This window comes from Pristiophorus japonicus, chromosome 5 (genome assembly GCF_044704955.1).
Source record: "Pristiophorus japonicus isolate sPriJap1 chromosome 5, sPriJap1.hap1, whole genome shotgun sequence".
Taxonomy (NCBI): domain Eukaryota; kingdom Metazoa; phylum Chordata; class Chondrichthyes; family Pristiophoridae; genus Pristiophorus; species Pristiophorus japonicus.
The window spans coordinates 6,806,232-6,826,536 of NC_091981.1; the positions used below are offsets into that span (position 1 = coordinate 6,806,232).

Consider the following 20,305-nt stretch of genomic DNA (forward strand, 5'->3'; position numbering starts at 1 on the left):
CCCTCCGACAGTGCGGCGCTCCCTCAGTACTGCACTGGAGTGTCAGCCTGGATTATGTGCTCAAGTCTCTGGATTGGGATTTGAAGCCACAACCCTCTGACTCAGAGGCTATGCTACCCACTGAGCCACGGCTGACACTGGCAGCAGTTAATTTCACAGCAGATTGCAAGAGCCACAAACATCAGTGTCTCTACTGTTGTCATTGCTTCTGAGGTTCGGGCATTTATCTTCCAGACTTCCAGTAATAACAGGAGAACCATGTGTCTGCACGGTTAGCATTCCATCAAAGTGAAAGCACCTTATTATTCTATTTACAAATGGTGATATTAACTGGTGCCTCTGCTTAAGGTTGGCCTGGAGAGTGAGAAGTTGGGGTCACAAGGTTCAATTTTCCCCAAAGCTGTTTTTTGGAGTATTTGAAGAGTTATGCCCATTTTTTGGGGGCCCAAGTACGCCAAAAAAAATCTTCCAATGAATTCTTCATTTTAGAAATATAGAAACATAGAAAATAGGTGCAGGAGTAGGCCATTCGGCCCTTCGAGCCTGCACCGCCATTCAATGAGTTCATGGCTGAACATGCAACTTCAGTACCCCATTCCTGCTTTCTCGCCATACCCCTTGATCCCCCGAGTAGTAAGGACTACATCTAACTCCTTTTGGTGCCGCCTCGCCTGTCATTTAGTTTTGGGGCTGGAGCCTTGATCTGCGCCAAAAAGATCGGGTCGCCGCGGTAACCAGGGACACAATGCGAGCTGAGGCTAGAAAGTGAAACATACAGCCAGCTGACAGCAACCTGCACAAGCACATTACACATTACAGCAACTTACCTCCATTAAATTATTAAAGTCCTCACCCCCGCCAATCCCGATCCCCGCACCTATCCCAGGCCGAAGGGCCGCCTCCCTCCCGGTCCCCGCACCTAACTATACCCGAAAGGCTCCCCCCCCCCCGCCCTCTTCCCTCTCCTGCTGTTGCTGTCCGGACATCTGCTGCACTGATTTACTTACCTGCGCCAAATTACTTAACTCACCAGAGGTTTTTGTACAGAGGCCACATACGCCATCCTTAGAAGAACTGGAGTAATTCTCAGCTGGCCAAACTTGCCTAACTGGCCAGAATTGGCGCGAGTGGCAGGTTACGCCCACTTTGGCTGAAAAAAAAACTTACCTTAAAAAAAAATTGTAACTGAGTTACGCTTGTTTAAATTGGGGAAACTTGTATTTTTTAACTTGGGCCAAAAAAAGCGGCCTGCTCCAAAAAAAAGGCCGCAAATTACGGGAAAATTGAGCCCACAGTCTCAGAATAAGGCTTTTGGCCATTTAAGACTGAGATGAGGAGGAATTTCTTCACTCGGAGGGTTGTGAATCTTTGGAATTCTCTGCCCCAGAGGGCTGTGGATAGAGTCGTTGAGTATATTCAAGGCTGAGATAGCTAGTTAGATTTTTGGACTCTAGGGGAATCCAGGGATATGGAAATCAGTGGAGTTGAGGTCGAAGATCAGCCATGATCATATTGAATGGCGCAGCAGACTCGAGGGGCCGTGTGGTCGACTCCTGCTGCTAATTCTTGTATTCTTATGTTGCTCGTTAATATCAATCCATTTTCTCCTTGTGTGGACTTCCCTGTCTTAACCCCTCCGTCTCTGTACACCTTTCCTCCTTCAAGACGCTTCTTAAAACCTACCTCTTTGATCAAGTTTTTGGTCACCGACCTTAATTTCTCCTTACATGGCTCGGTGTCAAATTTTTTGTCTCATAATACTCCTGTGAAGTGCCTTGGGACGTCTCACTGCGTTAAAGGCGCTATATCAATACAACTTGTTGTTGTGGTCGCCTGTAACATGCTAAATTCTGGCATCCGTCGACTTTGCAAGTATGCGACATGAAAATACAGGCAACTCTCGATTATCTGGGGCCCTCGGGGATCGGGCTATTCCGGGTAAACGATTTTGCCGTTAGGGCAAGTGCACGTACTTGCCGAGAATGCTTGTGTCTCAAATTTATACTTTAATGCTTTTCTGCTTCTGTGCACTCCAGGATGTGATTGTCCACCTATTCATTTAAATATAAAGTGACAGTCTTCTGATCTGATTGCCTATAAATAGAGTTGCAGAGGTGTCAGAAAACAGAAAGACTGCAGGGAAGGGAGGAAGAGTTGGATAAATCTTTTGCCCCTCTGAACTTGCTTCCAGCGCGATGATCGGGACAGTGCCCTAAAAGAGTGGGGCTGGGAGCTAGGCCTTCGATCTGATAACGTGACGATGGGTCGCAGTATGACTGTCCAGTTCCGAGTTAATTTGATTGACGAGTTTGATTGGAAGTCCATGCTTAGCGCACAAGCTCAATAAATATTAATATAAAAATAATATCGGTCAAGGGAAAAAAATCAGAATATTCCTGGCTGTAAAAGCACATGTTTAAGTACTTACTTGAGATTTAACATTTCAGTGAAGTTCACAGAATAAGTACAAATGTTGCTCTACATGGGACAGAATCACAGTTTTTAAAAAGTGCCGTTACAGTGGATTCTCCATTAGATCCGTGTACGGATAATCGAGAGTTGCCTGTACCAGGTCATCACCAAACTTTTCGTTGAAGTGTCAGTTAAACGTTCCAGAGCGGCCCTGTGTAACTCAGTGGGAATGAAAACAAGCATGGCACGGTGAAGAAAAGCTGCTGACATCGAGTCTCTGTGCCAGCAGTATGGATGAAGTCATGCTATTTCACAACTGCTGAACAAATTACAATTTACATTACATGAAACTCCAACAGCACAGTCCAATAGAGGCAAGCCAGAAACTTGCGCAAGAATGTTGCATATTTTGTTGCACAGTTTTGCTGCAAACACTTGTAGAAATTACACGCAGTCTGCTGACAAACATAGAAACATAGAAAATAGGTGCAGGAGTAGGCCATTCGGCCCTTCGAGCCTGCACCACCATTCAATATAATCATGGCTGATCATGCAACTTCAGTTCCCCATTCCTGCTTTCTCTCCATACCCCCTGATCCCTTTAGCCGCAAGGGCCACATCTAACTCCCTTTTGAATATATCTAATGAACTGGCCGCAACAACTTACTGTGGTAGAGAATTCCACAGGTTCACAACTCTCTGAGTGAAGAAGCTTCATGTTAGGCTTTGAGACTTCACTAAAATTAGCAAGGGCTTTTTTTTGTGGGGGTTAATACAGTGCTTCTTCAGGAGCATAACAGACTGCTATAAGCTCTTGTACAAAAGCAAAATACTGCGGATGCTGGAATCTGAAATAAAAACACAAAATGCTGGAAATACTCAGCGGGTCAGGCAGCATCTGTGGGGAGAGAAACTGAGTTAACGGTTCAGGTCGATGACCCTTCGTCAGAACTGGAGAAAGTTTGAGATGTAACAGGTTTCTAAGCAAGTGTAGGGGCGGGGAACGGGGTGGGGGAAAGAACAAAAGGGAAGGTCTGTGATAGTGTGGAAGGCAGGAGAGATTAAGAGAGACAAAAGGGATGGTGGTGCGTGTTAAGTATGCAAGAACTCCACAAGACTGAGTACTGTGAGCTAAAACTGATGTGACCTTAGTCTCTTTAATACAACTCCAGAGTGCCTAAGCAGCATGGCAGACAACCTTTTATACTCCCTTGCACGAGGTGTGCAGGTGACCCTTGGGCCTCCAACAGTTGCGCCCTCTGGTGGCAAGTCTTACACAGTTACAATGTTTACATACATAAACAGTGCGCGGTAAAAGGAAATGGTAATGGGACAAGTTAAATGAAAGATGAGTCTAGATAGGGTGTAAATGGAGATGGCAGAATCATCACCAACTGCCGCGAGAAAAAGAAAAAAAAGTGGGGCAGGGGTTATGGTCTGCAATTGTTGAACTCGATGTTGAGTCCAGAAGGCTGTAAATGAAAGATAAGATGCTGTTCCTCGAGCTTGCGTTGAGCTTCAGTGTAGGAGGCCGAGGACGGAGAGGTCAGAGTGGGAGTGCAGCGGAGAATTAAAGTGACAGGCGACCGGAAGCTCGGGGTCACGCTTACGGACTGAACGGAGGTGTTCCGCAAAGCGGTCACCCAACCTGCGTTTGGTCTCCCCAATGTCCAGGAGACCACATCGTGAGCAGCGAATACAGTGTACTAAATTGCTATAAGCTCTTGCCTATACTCATTCCCGCTCTTTAAATCTCACAATGATGGAATTTCTCCTGGCAGTTTTGTAATTCAGTTTCCAAGTTGTCTGGACCTGCCCTGCTCGGGGAGAACCCTGCAGATTTGAACACTTGTGGAACAAAATTGCAGTTGAATATAAATTCTAAATGTTGAACACTGTTGGCAATATTTTCTCTCGTGTTTTGGTTCAGTGAAGGCACCGTGTGGATATCCAGACCATGCAGTGTTTGGGTGCAACATTTAAACCCAACTCGGGTATCTTGCAAGAGGAGATGGCAGACAGTGGAACAGGAGTAGCCTCTTTGACCCAACTGTGGCACATTTCTGCTCGCGTTATTTTTAATCCATGTTCCCTGCCCTTTCTCGATGATATGTTTTAATACTGTTACTTTGCAGTCAGATCACCCTTTCCCTTCTCATCCCCAATCTCATTATTGCTCAGTCTCTTCATACGATCAATATCTTCAGACTATCTTCATATTATCAATCCTCGGTATCGTAATAGTGATTCATCCTTGGACTTTGTCCAAGGCCAGTATATCGTTCCTAACTTGGGGTGCACCAAACTGATAGCAACATTTCAAATAAGGTCTCGCCAAGGCTCTGTACAACGGCACTGATTCCCGGTTGCTTCTTTATCCAAACTTTTGTGATCACTTTTTGGACTGGCAAGCTAGTTTTTAATGTCTTCTGGACCAGACTGTAGGGTAAATGATTGTGCTCTAATTTACAGCTGCTGTTATAAGTGGGACATCAGAGGTGTACACGAGAGCAGCATTTGTCGAGCAGTATTCAGATTTTTCCTCCTCTCTCCCTCCGTGGAATCACATCAGTGGCAATCAGTACCTTGTTATGTGACCCTACTGAGTTCAGAAACTTGGGGGTGGAGGGTGAATGCGGGTCGTTTGCCCCTCCCGTTAGTGCCCCCGGGGGGGAGGGGGTAAACGACTTTTAGCCCGGGTGTGGGGCCGCTACTGACGCCCGCGAAATTCCGCGCAACGTTGGAAAATTCGTGCCCCGCTGTACCCCCGCCCCCGACAGGAATTTTCAACCATTGCAGTCCTCGGATTTATGAGGATGAATTGGTGATCCACTGCTTCAGGGTGTAAATCATTTGCAAATATTGATTCTGTTTCCTGGGTTGTTGTGACTGTTTGAAAATCTGTTATATTATAATCTTGTGCATGAAACACAAAAAATGAGTATGCAGGTACAGCAAGTAATCAGGAAGGCAAATGGAATGTTGGCCTTTATTGCAAGGGGAATAGAGTACAAAAGCAGAGAACGTTCACTTGGTTGATTCCGGGGATGAGGGGGTTGACTTATGAGGAAAGGTTGAGTAGGTTGGGCCTCTACTCATTGGAGTTCAGAAGAATGAGAGGTGATCTTATCGAAACTTATAAGATAATGAGGGGGCTCGACAAGGTGGATGCAGAGAGAATATTTCCACTCCTAGGGGAAATTAAAACTAGGGACATAGTCTCAGAATAAGGGGCTGCCATTTAAAACTGAGATGAGAAATTTCTTCTCCCAGAGAGTTGTAAATCTGTGGAATTCTCTGCCCCAGAGAGCTGTGGAGGCTGGGTCATTGAATAGATTTAAGGTGGAGATAGACAGATCATTGAGCGATGAGGGAGTAATTGGGTCATTGGGGAACGGGCAGGGAAGTGGAGCTGAGTCCATGATCAGATCAGCCATGATCGTATTAAATGGCGGAGCAGGATCAAGGGGCCAAATGGCCGACTCCTGCTCCTATTTCTTATGTTCTTATTATACATGAAATATGTAGGTTTTTATTTAAATCACATCCTCCAAAACATTTTTTTTAAACCATCCCTAAATTCTTTTGTTCAACCTCCCTCACTCGAGAATCCCCATTTAGATTGTATTCCTATCCACCACTCTTAACTCCAAAATGTAGTCCTGCAGAATTTGTTACGTTGAGCTGCACCTATGATCATTTAATGTATCCATATCCTTTTGCAATTTTGTGTTTTATTGCTCATAGTTCACGGTACCTCTTGTATCATGGTGCAAACTTGGATATAATTCCCTCTATTCCCAAATCCACATAATTTGTAACTAGAGGAAAGGAAAGAAAGACTTGCATTTCTATAGCGCCTTTCACGACCACCGGACGTCTCAAAGCGTTTGACAGCCAATGAAGTACTTTTGAAGTGTAGTCGCTATTGTAATGTAGGAAACACGGCAGCCCATCTGCGCACAGCAAGCTCCCACACACAGCAATGTGATAATGACCAGATAATGTTTTCGTTATGTTGATTGAGGGATAAATATTGGCCCTAGGACACCAGCGATAGCTCCCCTGCTCTTCTTCAAAACAATGCCATGGGATCTTTTACGTCTACCTGAGAGGACAGACGGGGCCTCAGTTTAACGTCTCATCCGAAAGACGGCACCTCTGACAGTGCAGCACTCCCTCAGTTGGAGTGTCAGCCTAGACTTTTGCGTAGAATTACATTAAACTAGGAAACAGCTTGTCCCTTTATTCCAATCTGAAAATGCCGCTTTTATTCCAGCTCCCAGTTTCCTACCCATTGCTATTTCATGCACCTCAATGTTTAGGTGACAACCTCTTGTGTGGGACCTTATCAAATATTGACTCAAAATCCATGTATATATCATTCCAGCACAAGATACAGGAGTAGGCTATCCGGCTTTTCGAGCCTACTCCTCCATTCAATAAGATCTTCTCCCTCAACTCCACCTTCCTGCCTGATCCCCATTGTTACGTCCAGAATAAAGTAATGTGATTGAGATGTGAGTAAGTGTGACCTTAGTCTCTTTATTCTAACTCCAGAGTGTTGGTACAGCATGGGAGGCCTGCTTATATACAGTGCTCCCAAGGGATGCTGGGATCCCTTGTGACTCCATCAGATACGCCCTCTGGTGGCGGTAGAATGCTGGTTACATAGGGTTGCAAACATAACACTCATTTCCCTTGGTATCCAAAAATCTATCGATCTCTGTATTGAATATACTCAACAGCTGAGCCTCCACAGCCCTCTGGGGTAGAGAATTCCAAAGATTCATCACCCTCTGAGTGAAGAAATTTCTCCTTAGCTCAGCCCTAAACATCCATTGATCTTCCTCTACGCACATCTGTCAGAGTTGTGTTATTTAGACATGACCTACTTCTCACATGTCTTGCTGATGCTTCTGAATCATCTTGTATTTCCAAGTGCTCACGTATTCTGTCCTTGATGATTGATTTTCGCAATTTTCCAACGACCGAGATTCAGTGCAGTGTCCTGTAGTTTGTCTCTTCCTCGTTTTTTGAATAAGGGTATAATATTTGCTATCTTCCAGTCTATGGCTGTTATCCTTGAATCCAGCAAGCCTTGGAAGGTTATAAGTAATCTCGCCCCAATTTTATTGCCTGCTTATTTTAATTCCCTTGAATGAAAACCACCTAGACCTTTGTTCTGGCTTCAATCTCATTATTTTAGCCATTGGAGTTTTTGTGTTTGTATATAATTAGTGAGGTTAGGTAGGACCAGAGGTCATGTGTGTAAGTTACTCAAAGACAGGTTTAGGTTAGATGTCAGGAGGTTCTTCTTTTCCCAGAGGACAGTCGAAATATGGGTGGCAAGTGCTGACTCACTGCATACCTTCAAAAGAAAGCTGGACCAGTTCCTGATGAATATTACATCAGAACATAAGAAATAGGAGCAGGAGAAGGCCATTTGGCCCCTCGAGCCTGCTCTGCCATTCAATAAGATCATGGCAGACCTGATCCTGTCGTCAACTCCACTTCCCTGCCCGCTCCCCATAACCTTTGACTCCCTCATCGTTCAAAAGTCTGTCTATCTCCATCTTAAATATATTCAGTGACCCAGCCTCCACAGCGCTCTGGGGCAGAGAATTCAAAAGATTCACGACCCTCAGAAGAAATTCCTCCTCATTTCTGTTTTAAGTGGGCAGCCCCTTAATTCTGAAACTGAAAGTTATTGTCACTGTTCGTAAGATCTCCACCTATTACAGGTTCGTTGTTCATAACGTCCACCTGAGAGAGCAGACGGGGCCTCGGTTCAACGTCTCATCCGAAAGGCGGCACCTCCAACATTGTCACCTTTTGGATGAGACAGCTGTGGCTCAGTGGGCAGCACAATCATCTGAGTCATAAGGTCGTGAGTTCAAGTCCCACTCCAGGGACTTGAGCGCAAAAGTCTAGGCTGACATTCCAATGCAGTACTGAGGGAGTGCTGCACTGTCGGAGGGGCAGTACTGAGGGGGTGCCGCACTGTCAGAGGGGCAGTACTGAGGGAGTGCTGCACTGTCGGAGGGGCAGTACTGAGGGGGTGCCGCACTGTCGGAGGGGCAGTACTGAGGGAGTGCCGCACTGTCGGAGGGGCAGTACTGAGGGAGTGCTGCACTGTTGGAGGGGCAGTACTGAGGGGGTGCCGCACTGTCGGAGGGCCAGTACTGAGGGAGCGCTGCACTGTTGGAGGGGCAGTACTGAGGGAGCGCTGCACTGTCGGAGGCGCCGTCTTTCGGATGAGACGTTAAACCGAGGCCCCATCTTCTCTCTCAGGCGGTCGTAAAAGATTCCATGGCACTATTTCGACGAAGAGCAGGGGAGTTATCCCTTGTGTCCTGGGGCCAATATTTATCCCTCAATCAACATAACAAAAACAGATTATCTGGTCATTGTCACATTGCTGTGTGTGGGAGCTTGCTGAGCGCAAATAGACTGCAGCGTTTCCCACATTACAACAGTGATTACACTTCAAAAGTACTTCATTGACTGTAAAACACTTTGAGACGTCCGGTGGTCTTGAAAGGCGCTATATAAATGCAAGTCTTTCTTTTCTTTTTTCTTTTATAACTAAAGCAAATATTGCCTGCTCCCTTGTGAGATTGAAGACTTTATGCATTTATTAAAGAAAAGAAAGAATTAGCATTTATGTAGTGCCTTTCACAACCGCCAGACATCCCAAATAGAGCCAATGAAGCATTTTTTGAAGTGGAGTCACTGTTGCAATGTGGAAAACGCGGCAGCCAACATATGCACAGCAAGCTCCCACAAACAGCACTGTAATAACGACCTGAGGAAACTTATGTTGAATGAATTCAACAAACCTATTCCCTTCCCCTTCATACAATTCAGGAAATTTAGGACCGAGATGAGGAGAAATGTTTTCACTCAGAGGGTGATGAACCTGTGGAATTCTCTACCACAGAAGGCTGTGGAGGCCGAGTCACTGAATATATTTAAGAGGAAGATAGATAGATTTCTAGAAATAAAAGGCATCAAGGGGTATGGGGAGAAAGCGGGAATATGGTGTTGAGATAGAGGATCAGCCATGATCACATTGAATGGCGGTGCAGACTCGAGGGGCCGATTTTCTATGTTTCTATGTTTCACAAGGGACCAACAGAGAGACAGGCAGGTCCCGAGATGTGCAAGTATTGCAGTTTCAGGCTCCGTGTCGCCAGGGAGTCGGTGGGAGCGCTGCACAGAAGCTGCAAGGTGTGCAGAAGGCTCACTAATTGAATCTACAGCTGACCTCGCTTGAACATGCATCATTGTTAGGAGTCTGCGTTCTGCTGAAATTATTGCAGCCTCATTGCTTTGAGACAGTGCTGGCTTATGCAGATCTACCTGGTGGGACAGAACTGTCCAGTATCGTGCCAGATCCACTTCTGCACCACACTACTGCTGAAAGCAATTCTTCATAAGGACAGCTGATCTGCCTGAGCGTCGAACACTGGGCTCTGATGGCTCACATTTTGTAGCGTTCCAAGCAAATTAAAGCCAGCCATGCAATGTGAAATTCAGACCCCGTCCTCCACCATAGCAATATTTGAGAGAGATGCATCTCAAATCCCTACGGCCAGTATAACTAGCATCTCCATCGGAGAAGCCAGTGGTCGGTGTTATGTGGTCGGTGGGGCACTGTGGGACAGGCAATTATTCCTGTATTTTTATCAGCCACGTTTTTCATTCATGCCATGCGCTCCTTCTTTGAAGCAGTATTAGTGTTTTGCCTTTGTACTCCGTGCAGCTTCTGATGGACATGCTGTTGGGTCATCCGAGTTGTTCATCGCTCGTTCAGTCACGTAATGCTCCCCTCCATGTATCTGGGCCGGGTGAGGGCAGCATCCTCTCCCATCACAGATGTGTTCATAACAAGGTTTAGAAGAACATGCGTCGCAGTGGCTCAGTGGGCAGCACCCTCGCCAGGGGCTTGAGCACAAAAATCCAGGCTGACACTCCCAGTGCAGTGCTGAGGGACTGCCGCACTGTCGGAGGGGCAGTGCTGAGGGAGCGCCGCACTGTCGGAGGGGCAGTGCTGAGGGACTGCCGCACTGTCGGAGGGGCAGTGCTGAGGGAGCGCCGCACTGTCGGAGGGGCAGTGCTGAGGGAGTGCCGCACTGTCGGAGGGGCAGTGCTGAGGAAGTGCCGCACTGTCAGAGGGGCAGTGCTGAGGGAGCGCCGCACTGTCAGAGGGGCAGTGCTGAGGGAGCGCCGCACTGTCGGAGCGGCAGTGCTGAGGGAGTGCCGCACTGTCGGAGGGGCAATGCTGGGGGAGCGCCGCACTGTCGGAGGGGCAGTGCTGGGGGAGCGCCGCACTGTCGGAGGGGCAGTGCTGAGGGAGTGCCGCACTGTCGGAGGGGCAGTGCTGGGGGAGCGCCGCACTGTCGGAGGGGCAGTGCTGGGGGAGTGCCGCACTGTCGGAGGGGCAGTGCTGGGGGAGTGCCGCACTGTCGGAAGGGCAGTGCTGAGGGACTGCCGCACTGTCGGAGGGACAGTGCTGAGGGACTGCCGCACTGTCGGAGCGGCAGTGCTGAGGGAGTGCCGCACTGTCAGAGGTGCCATTTTTCGGATGAGACCGTTAACCGAGGCTCCGTCTGCTCTCTCGGGTAGATGAAAAAGATCCCATGGCACTATTTCGAAGAAGAGCAGGGGAGTTATCCCCGGTGTCCTGGGGTCAATATTTATCCCTCAACCAACATCACTAAAACAGATGATCTGGTCATTATCACATTGCTGTTTGTGGGAGCTTGCTGTGCACAAATTGGCTGCTGCATTTCCAACATTGCAACAGTGACTACACTCCAAAAAGTATTTCATTGGCTGTAATGCTCTTTGGGATGTCCAGTGGTCTTGAAAGGCACTATATAAATGCAAGTCTTCCTTCAAGGATTGGTCGGTAAAATGCTTTACCCTCCAATTTCATTGAACCTTTTTCCTCCAGAGTTTGTAGTTGGATTAATAAACTGACTATTTTACACTAGTTATATGTCTTGTTAGCTGCTTATAGGCATGGTTTGCATGGGCTACTATTTTTCATTATTGCTGCCTGAATTGATTCTCAGGATTTGTCTGTTTCAAAACCACATATTCTCATGATTTCATTAGGGACTTGTAAATTGTGACCCGAAATGTACAGTTCTCTTGGTTTTTCACTCTAAACAGACAAAAATATAACTTCATTATTTAAGGAGGGATATACTTGCATTGGAGGCAGTTCAGAAAAGGTTCATGAAGTTGATTCCTGAGATGAAGGGGTTGTCGTATGAAGAAAGGTTGAGCAGGTTGGGCCTATACGCATTGGAGCTTAGAAGAATGAGAGGTGATCTTATTGAAAAGTATAAGATACTGAGCGGGTTTGACAGAGTAGATGCAGAGAGGATGTTTCCCCTGGTGGGGGAATCTAGAACTAGGGGGCAGAGTTTCAGAATAAGGGGTCGTCTATTTAAGATGGAGATGAGGAAGAATTTTCTCAGGGTCATGGATCTTTGGAATTCTCTAGCCCAGAGAGCTGTGGAGGCTGGGTCATTGAATATATTTAAGGCGGAGATAGACAGATTTTTGAGCGATAAGGGAGTCGAGGGTTATGGGGAGCGGGCAGGGAAGTTGAGCTGAGCCCAAGATCAGATCAACCGTGATCTTATTGAATAGCAGAACAGGCTCGAGGGGCCAAATGGCCGACTCCTCCTATTGCATATTTTCTTATAGCAATGAGTTGAAAATATGACTCCATTGCTTATTAAAGATCAGTAAGAGGGTTTCGCGCCTCATGGGCTAGGAGGTCCTCAAATTTCATCAGCCTGTTTCTATATTCTACAAGTCTCATGATTCATTTTTTGTCTTTTTTAACCTCATTAATTTTGTTTAGATAAACTCCTGCATCAGTCTATGGGGAGTTAAATTTGTTATATATGCATACTATAGATATACTCTCTGTCACTGTATAGTTGCAAAAGATGGAGACTTGTTTACCGGAGGTATCATCAACAAGGTTCACACTGTATACACTATGCTGGCACCACAAGAGGGCGCAACTGGTGGAGGCCCAGGGGTCACCTGTACACCACAGGTACCCAGGTATAAAAGGGAGTCCACCATGTGGTATCCTCATTCTGGAGTTATATTAAATGGACTAAGATCACTACAGTTCAAGTACAATACTTTGCCTCGTGGAGTCATTATCAGAGCATCTAAAGACAAAACAGTCCTGTTCTGTCACGAAACATTATGTCGCGAAACATTGTCACGTCACATTACACTCACAGCACCATCTACTGATGCAGTGTCTTCAGATTATTGCAACCACACCATTTTTAATATCTAGTGATTGAGAATAGTCCGTTAGCGAAGCTAAATTTATGCAACCTCATTGGCGTATGTGTCAGTCCCGTTTTGGGCATTGATCTTGTTTGGTTCTGTTGGTTAACCAGGATCAGTAAGTCATTGTGCATATTTCCCTTGAGTGCTCACTTGTAGCTGGTTAAAGGTGGAATCATAGAATAGTACAGCACAGAAGGGGGCCGTTTGGCCCATCGAGTCTGTGCTGGCCCCTTCGAAGAGCAGTCCTGTTAGTCTCACTCTCCCACTCTTTCCCCATATCCCTGCAATTTTTTCTTCCTAACGTATTTATCCAATTCTCTTTTGAATCATTACCCACCACCCCATCAGGCAGGGCATTCTAAATCATAACCACTTGTTGCGTATAAATGTTTTTACTCCTATCACCTCTTGTTCTTTTGCAAATCACCTTAAATCTGTGCCCTTTGGTTATCGACCCTTCAGCCATTGAAAACAGTTTCTCTTTATTTACCCTCCATGATTTTAAACACCTCGATCAAATCTCCTCTTCGCCTTCTCTGCTCCAAGGAAAACAACCCCAGCTGTGTTACCGCCTTTTCGCTAAAAATTTATAATGATAAAATCTTGTTTGCACCATAATTGTTCATGGCATTGTGATTTAAGTCAGTAGTTGATTTGTATCATTGAATGGTTACAGCACAGAAGGAGGCCTTTTGGCCCGTCAAGCTGTGGAGGGTGAAATTTTTGGGGGGATTCAAAGTTTCAGGCGTTTATTTTCTTTCGGCAGACCTCTTCCGCTTTCCAAAGAGCAGGACATGCTTCGCACAGCACGGTTGTATATTCGACAGCAACGGTACGGTGACGCAGTAAGTATAACGTTGAGAGTGTTATTATTCAGGCTTGTTTTATTTGTTCATTCATGGGATGTGGGCGTCGCTGACGAGACCGGCATTTATTGGCCATCCCTAATTGCCCCTTGGGAAGGTGGTGGTGAGCCGCCTCATACAACTGATTGGCTTGCTAGGCCATTTCAGAGGGGCAGTTCAGAGTCAACCACATTCAAGTCACATATAGGCCAGGCCGGGTGAAGGCGGCAGATTTCCTTCCCCCAAAGAAAATGTGTTTTTTACGACAGTCCGGTAGTAACATGGGGGCCAAATTTCGGCCTGAGTTGCTCCTGTTTTTTTTTGGAGCAACTGGTTTAGAATGGAGTATCTTAGAAATTGCAATTCTCGGCATTTAGTTTGCTCCAGTTCTGGTCAGTTAGAACAGTTTCAGTTTGGAACAGATTTTTTTTTTCAAAAGGGGGCGTGTCCAGCCACTTACGCCCGTTTTGAAAGTTTAGGCAGTGAAAACTTACTCTAAACTAACTTAGAATGGAGTAAGTGTAGTTTTTTGTACGCTCAGAAAAACCTTGCCTACACTTAGAAAATCAGGTGTAGGTTACAAATCAGGCGTAGGGAATGGGGGGTGGGGGGGGTTTAAAGGGAAGTTTACAATCATTAAACACTTCAGTTTTACAAATAAAGAGCCATCATCAATAATAAATGATAAATACATCAATAAATCAACCACTAAATCAATCAAAAAAAATTAATAAAAAATAAAAAATCAATAAATAAAACATTTATTACTTACCGACTGCAGCACCGGGAGCCCTCCAACAGCGTGCTGGGACGCCCCCCACCCCCAAGTGTGTCTCTGTCAGTGCCTCTATCTCACTCTCTGTCTGTCAGTGTCTGTGTTTCTGACAGGGAGAAGGGAGAGAGAGGGGGAGAAGGGAGAGAGAGGGGGAGAAGGGAGAGAGAGGGGGAGAAGGGAGAGAGAGGGGGAGAAGGGAGAGAGAGGGGGAGAAGGGAGAGGGGGGGGAAGGGGGAGAAGGGAGAGGGGGGGGGAAGGGGGAGAGAGAGAGAGGGGGAGAAGGGAGAGAGAGAGAGAGGGGGGAGGATGGAGGGGGGATAAGGGAGAGAGAAGGGGGAGGGAGGGGAGAGAGAAGGGGGAGGGAGGGGAGAGAAGGGAGAGAGAGGGGGAGAGAGAGGGGGGGAGAAGGGAGAGAGAGGGGGGAGAAGGGAGAGAGAGGGGGGGAGAAGGGAGAGAGAGGGGGGGAGAAGGGAGAGAGAGGGGGGGAGAAGGGAGAGAGAGCGGGGGGAGGAGGGGGAAGAAGGGAGAGAGAGGGGGGGGAGGAGAAGGAAGAAGGGAGAGAGAGGGGGGGGGAGGAGAAGGAGGGGGGGAGGGGAGAAGGGAGGGGAGGGGAGAAGGGAGGGGAGGGGAGAAAGGAGAGGGAGGCTGAATGGGCCGGGCACAAGACTTCGGGCGGGGCCCGCCCCCAACACCGGATTTACAGGGTAGGTGGTCGGAGCGGGGGGGTGGGTCGGGTCCGGGGTCCGGTCCGGGGGTGGGGGTGGGGGAGCGAGGGTCTGGTCCTGGAGGGTGGTTGCGTGCGGGGCATGGGAGCGGGGGTCCGGGGGCGGGAGGGGGGGGAGCGGGGGTCGGGTCCAGTCCAGGGGCGGGGTCGTGTCCGGGGGCGAGGGGGCAGAGCAGGGTTGGGTCCTGGGGCGGAGGGGGTAGCGGGGGTCGGGTCCTGTCCGGGGGCGGGGGGGGTGTCTGGTCGGGTCCAGGGGCGGTGTGGGGGGGGGGGGGGCAGCGGGAGTTAAGTTGGTTGGGTCTGGTCCGGTCTGGTCCGGGGGTTGGGGGGCGGGCGGTGGGAGTGGGGTCGGGTCCGGCCCGGCCCAGGGAGTGGGAGCGGGGATAGGGGGAGTCGGGTCGGGTCGGGAGGAAGCAGGAGTTTGGTGTGGGAGGTGCAGCCTGATCCACGCAGCCCCAGTGAGCCCATTCGGCCAGGGCTAGGGAGCTGCGTACTTCGGGCCCCTCCCACTGTAGCCGCATGTGCAGAGGTCCCGGCACTGTTTTCAGCGCAGGGACCTGGCTCCGCCCTCCACAGCTCGTGCTGCGTCACGCCCAGCTCCAGAGGACCTGCAGGGAGCCAGAGAATCGGTAAGTATTTTTTAGGCGCACTTTGTGGCGTGAAAAACGGGCGTCCAGGTCAGGGCTGAGTCGTTCTAGGCATGGCCTGAAACTTGGGCCCATGGTCTCCATTACTGATACTAGCTTTAGTATCAGTTTGACTTATGAAGATAGGTTGAGTAGATTGGGCCTATACACATTGGAGCTCAGAAGAATGAGAGGTGATCTATCGAAACATATAAGATAATGAGGGGGCTCGACAAGGTGGATGCAGAGAGGATGTTTCCACTCATAGGGGAAACTAAAACTAGAGGACATAGTCTCAGAATAAGGGGCCGCCCATTTAAAACTGAGATGAGGAGGAATTTCTTCTCTCAGAGGGTTATAAATCTGTGGAATTCTCTGCCCCAGAGAGCTGTGGAGGCTGGGTCATTGAATATATTTAAGGTGGAGATAGACAGATTTTTGAGCGATGAGGGAATAAAGGGTTATGGAGAGCGGGCAGGGAAGTGGAGCTGAGTCCATGATCAGATCAGCCGTGATCTTATTGAATGGCGGAGCAGGGGCCAAATGGCCGACTCCTGCTCCTATTTCTTATGTTCGTCTGTTCTTTCTGTAAATTCTAGTTTTATTTAATTAACTGGTTAAATTCCCCAGCTGCCATGGTGGGATTATGGACCCATGTTTGCCGGTCATTACTCCAGGTCTCTGCATTACTAGTAAAATAACCACTATGTTGCCGTTCCCCGGTTTTAAGCTTCAGAAATTGATTACATACCACTTCAAATTTTAAATAAGAAGTAGACGGTTGATTTATTTTAAAAATTATGCCCTGTTTTCTGGATGGCTCTTAAATAACTGAATAACCCCAGCTATTTACAATATACATTCATGATTTAGATGAACGAATTGAGTGTAATATCTCCAAGTTTGCAGATGACATTAAACTGGGTGGCGGTGTGAGCTGTGAGGAGGACGCTAAGAGGCTGCAGGGTGACTTGGACAGGGTAGGTGAGTGGGCAAATGCATGGCAGATGCAGTATAATGTGGATAAATGTGAGGTTATCCACTTTGGTGGCAAAAACACGAAGGCAGAATATTATCTGAATGGCGGCAGATTAGGAAAAGGGGAGATGTAACGAGACCTGGGTGTCATGGTACATCAGTCATTGAAAGTTGGCATGCAGGTACAGCAGGTGGTGAAGAAGGCAAATGGTATGTTGGCCTTCATAGCTAGGGGTTTTGAGTATAGGAGCAGGGAGGTCTTACTGCAGTTGTACAGGGCCTTGGTGAGGTCTCACCTGGAATATTGTGTTCAGTTTTGGTCTCCTAATCTGAGGAAGGACGTTCTTGCTATTGAGGGAGTGCAGCGAAGGTTCACCAGACTGATTCCAGGGATGGCTGGACTGACCTATGAGGAGAGACTGGATCAACTGGGCCTTTATACATTGGAGTTTAGAAGGATGAGAGGGGATCTCATAGAAACGTATAAGATTCTGACGGGACTGGACAGGGTAGTTGCGGGAAGAATGTTCCCGATGTTGTGGAAGTCCAGAGCCAGGGACATAGTCTTAGGATAAGGGATAAGCCATTTAGGACTGAGATGAGGAGAAACTTCTTCAGTCAGAGTTGTTAACCTGTGGAATTCCCTACCGCAGAGAGTTGTTGAGGCCAGTTTGTTGGATATATTCAAGAGGGAGTTAGATGTGACCCTTACGGCTAAAGGGATCAAGTGGTATGGAGAGAAAGCAGGAAAGGGTACTGAGGTGAATGATCAACCATGATCTTATTGAATGGTGGTGCAGGCTCAAAGGGCCGAATGGCCTATTCCTGCACCTATTTTCTATGTTTCTATGTTTCTAAATACCTACCTGATGTGCCTCCCTCCAGATCTAATATCATAGAATCATGGAAAATGACAGCATGGAAGGAGACCATTCGGCCCATCGTGTCTGCACCGGCTGATAAAGAGCTACCCAGCCTAATCACACTTTCCAGCTCTTGGTCCATAATCCTGTAGGTTACGGCACTTCAAGTGCACATCCAAGTACTTTTTAAATGTGATGAGGGTTTCTGCCTCTACCACCCTTTCAGGCAGTGAGTTCCAGACCCCCACCACCCTCTGGGTGAAGAAATTTCCCCTCAAATCCCTTTTTAACCTTCTCCCAATTACTTTAAATCTATGCCCATTGGTTGTTGACCCCTCTGCTAATGGATATAGGTCCTTTCTATCCACTCTATCTCGGCCCCTCATAATTTTATACACCTCAATAAGGTCTCCCCTCAACCTCCTCTGTTCCAAAGAAAATAACACCAACCTATCCAATCTTTCCCCACAGCTAAAATTCTCCAGTCCAGGCAACATCCTCGTAAATCTCCTCTGTACCCTCTCTAGTGCAGTCATATCTTTCCTGTAATGTGGTGACCAGAACTGCACACAGGCCTCACCAGTGTTGTATACAGTTCAAGCATAAACTCGCTGCTTTTGTATTCTATGCATCGGCTAATAAAGGCAAGTATCCCGTATGCCTTCTTAAACACCAAAATATACAGCCTATTAATGCACCTTGGGATACCAGTACTTCAAAGACTACAATATATTTATCATTTAATTTGACTTTTCTCCAAAATTTATATTCTGGTAAGCAGCCTACCATAATTCCACTTTATCAAGAAATTGTTGATGTTTTCACTTGAGATGATCTACTCCGGAAACTGGCAGTCCAAGAAAGAAAAAAAGAAAGACTTGCATTTATATAGCGCCTTTCACGACTTCAGGACATGCCAAATCGCTTTACAGTCACTGAAGTAATTTTTGGTGTGTAGTCACTGTTGTAATGTGGGAAACGCGGCAGCCAACCTGCGCACATCAAGCTCCCACAAACAGCAATGTGATAATGACCAGAGAAACTGTTTGTGATGTTGATTGAGGGATAAATATTGGCCCCAGGACACCGGGGATAACTCCCCTACTCCTTTTCGAAATAGTGCCGTGGGATCTTTTACGTACACCTGAGAGGACGGACGAGGCCTCGGTTTAACATCTCATCTGAAAGACGGCACCTCCAACAGTGCAGGGCCCCCTCAGCACTGCCCCTCCGACAGTGCGGCGCTCCCTCAGTACTGCCCCTCCAACAGTGCAGCGCTCCCTCAGTACTGCCCCTCCGACAGTGCAGCGCTCCCTCAGTACTACACTGAAGTGCGTCAGCCTAGATGATTTTTGTGCTCAAGTCTGCGGAGTGGGACTTGAACCCACAACCTCCTGACTCGGGTGAGAGTGCTTCCCACTACCTGATCCTCTACCTCAACTCCACTTTCCCACCCTATCGCCATATCCCTTGATTTCATTAGTTTCCAGAAATATATTGATGAGAAATACAATTAATATAATGAAACAAATAACTTCAGCCGTGATGTGGTAATATTTCAAAAGTGAACCAGATTGATGATTTGGGATACCTGTACTTCAAAGACTACAATATATTTATCATTTAATTTTACTTTTCTCAAAAATTTATATTCTGGTAAGCAGCCTGCCATATTTCCACTTTAACCAAAAATTGTTTATGTTTTGACTGATCTCCAGTTTGATAATCCATGCTATTGTTTTATTGGTGAAATAATTTGTGGCCTTGTTTTCTCTTGCAGATCAGTCTTTGCAAATCATTAATAGACCTTGCTCTGGAAGGACTCTCTTATTATCATACCTATGATCGAGTGTTCTTGGGCATTAGTGTGGTGCTGGGATTTGTGGGTTGGACATCTTATGCTTTTGTGTTGATTGTGAAACTCCACACAAGACTCAGCAAACCAATCGCCAAGCTGAACGAGGTAGGTGGAAAGTACTCAACGAAGTATTTAAATAACGGCCCATCGCTTGCAGTAACCTCTGAGAGCTTCGACTTAAAAATAAAATGAACATTCTAGTTGAGTTGACTGTAAAATCGTGGATATAATTTTGGAGGCTACCAAAATGTCTCGCAACACTTAAAAGTTGTGGCAGTTTGAAATCATTAAAAATAATCACGGCAAACATTGTTTTTTTTAAAATCCTGAATTATGTGTGTGATTTCAGAGCCCGTTCTACCCCCATTGTAAATGCACGTTGTATTTCATGCGTTTTACAGCTGTCGTCCGGCGATTGCCTTCCTGCAGGATTCATTGGGGCTGGTGTGACGATAACGCTGTTTCTGCTGGTACAGAGCTGTCCATGGACCTATTATGTTTATTGCCTCCTACCAGTCCCAGTGTGGTTCGCAGTAATAAAGGAGTAAGTGGGAAATCATTTAGACCCCGGTTTTTAAACGGCAAGGGACAGATGCAAGAAAAAAAATATGTTGAAGACTGCAAACGGACTTTTTTTCAAATTTATTGTGCATTTATATATTTTTGTCTACTGATTGCAGATCAGATGGCTTGTTGATGCATACCGCTGTTGGTGCTGTGCAGACTGTGATTTAAAACATTTTGTTGCTGCTGTCTTTAACAGATAAATTCTCTGATACAAACTACATTTAAAGAATACGTGTAGAATATTTTTCTTTAAAGCGATAAGGTAAATTGGAGTACATGTTACTTGGGGCAGTTTTGAAGTGTGGAATCTACAGACATG

The 20,305-nt window shown here is 46.9% G+C and overlaps 1 protein-coding gene across 6 annotated transcripts in view; it reads left to right on the forward strand.

The window, feature by feature from the left end:
* Positions 1-20,305, forward strand: part of pign (phosphatidylinositol glycan anchor biosynthesis, class N) — a 204,013-nt gene that overhangs the window by 97,072 nt on the left and 86,636 nt on the right. For all 6 annotated transcript variants that reach the window (XM_070880352.1, XM_070880351.1, XM_070880346.1 and 3 more), the window contains 3 exons: positions 13,517-13,595; positions 19,342-19,524; positions 19,821-19,963. In XM_070880352.1, the coding sequence (XP_070736453.1) occupies positions 13,517-13,595; positions 19,342-19,524; positions 19,821-19,963 (405 nt within the window). The remainder of the gene's footprint in view (positions 1-13,516; positions 13,596-19,341; positions 19,525-19,820; positions 19,964-20,305) is intronic.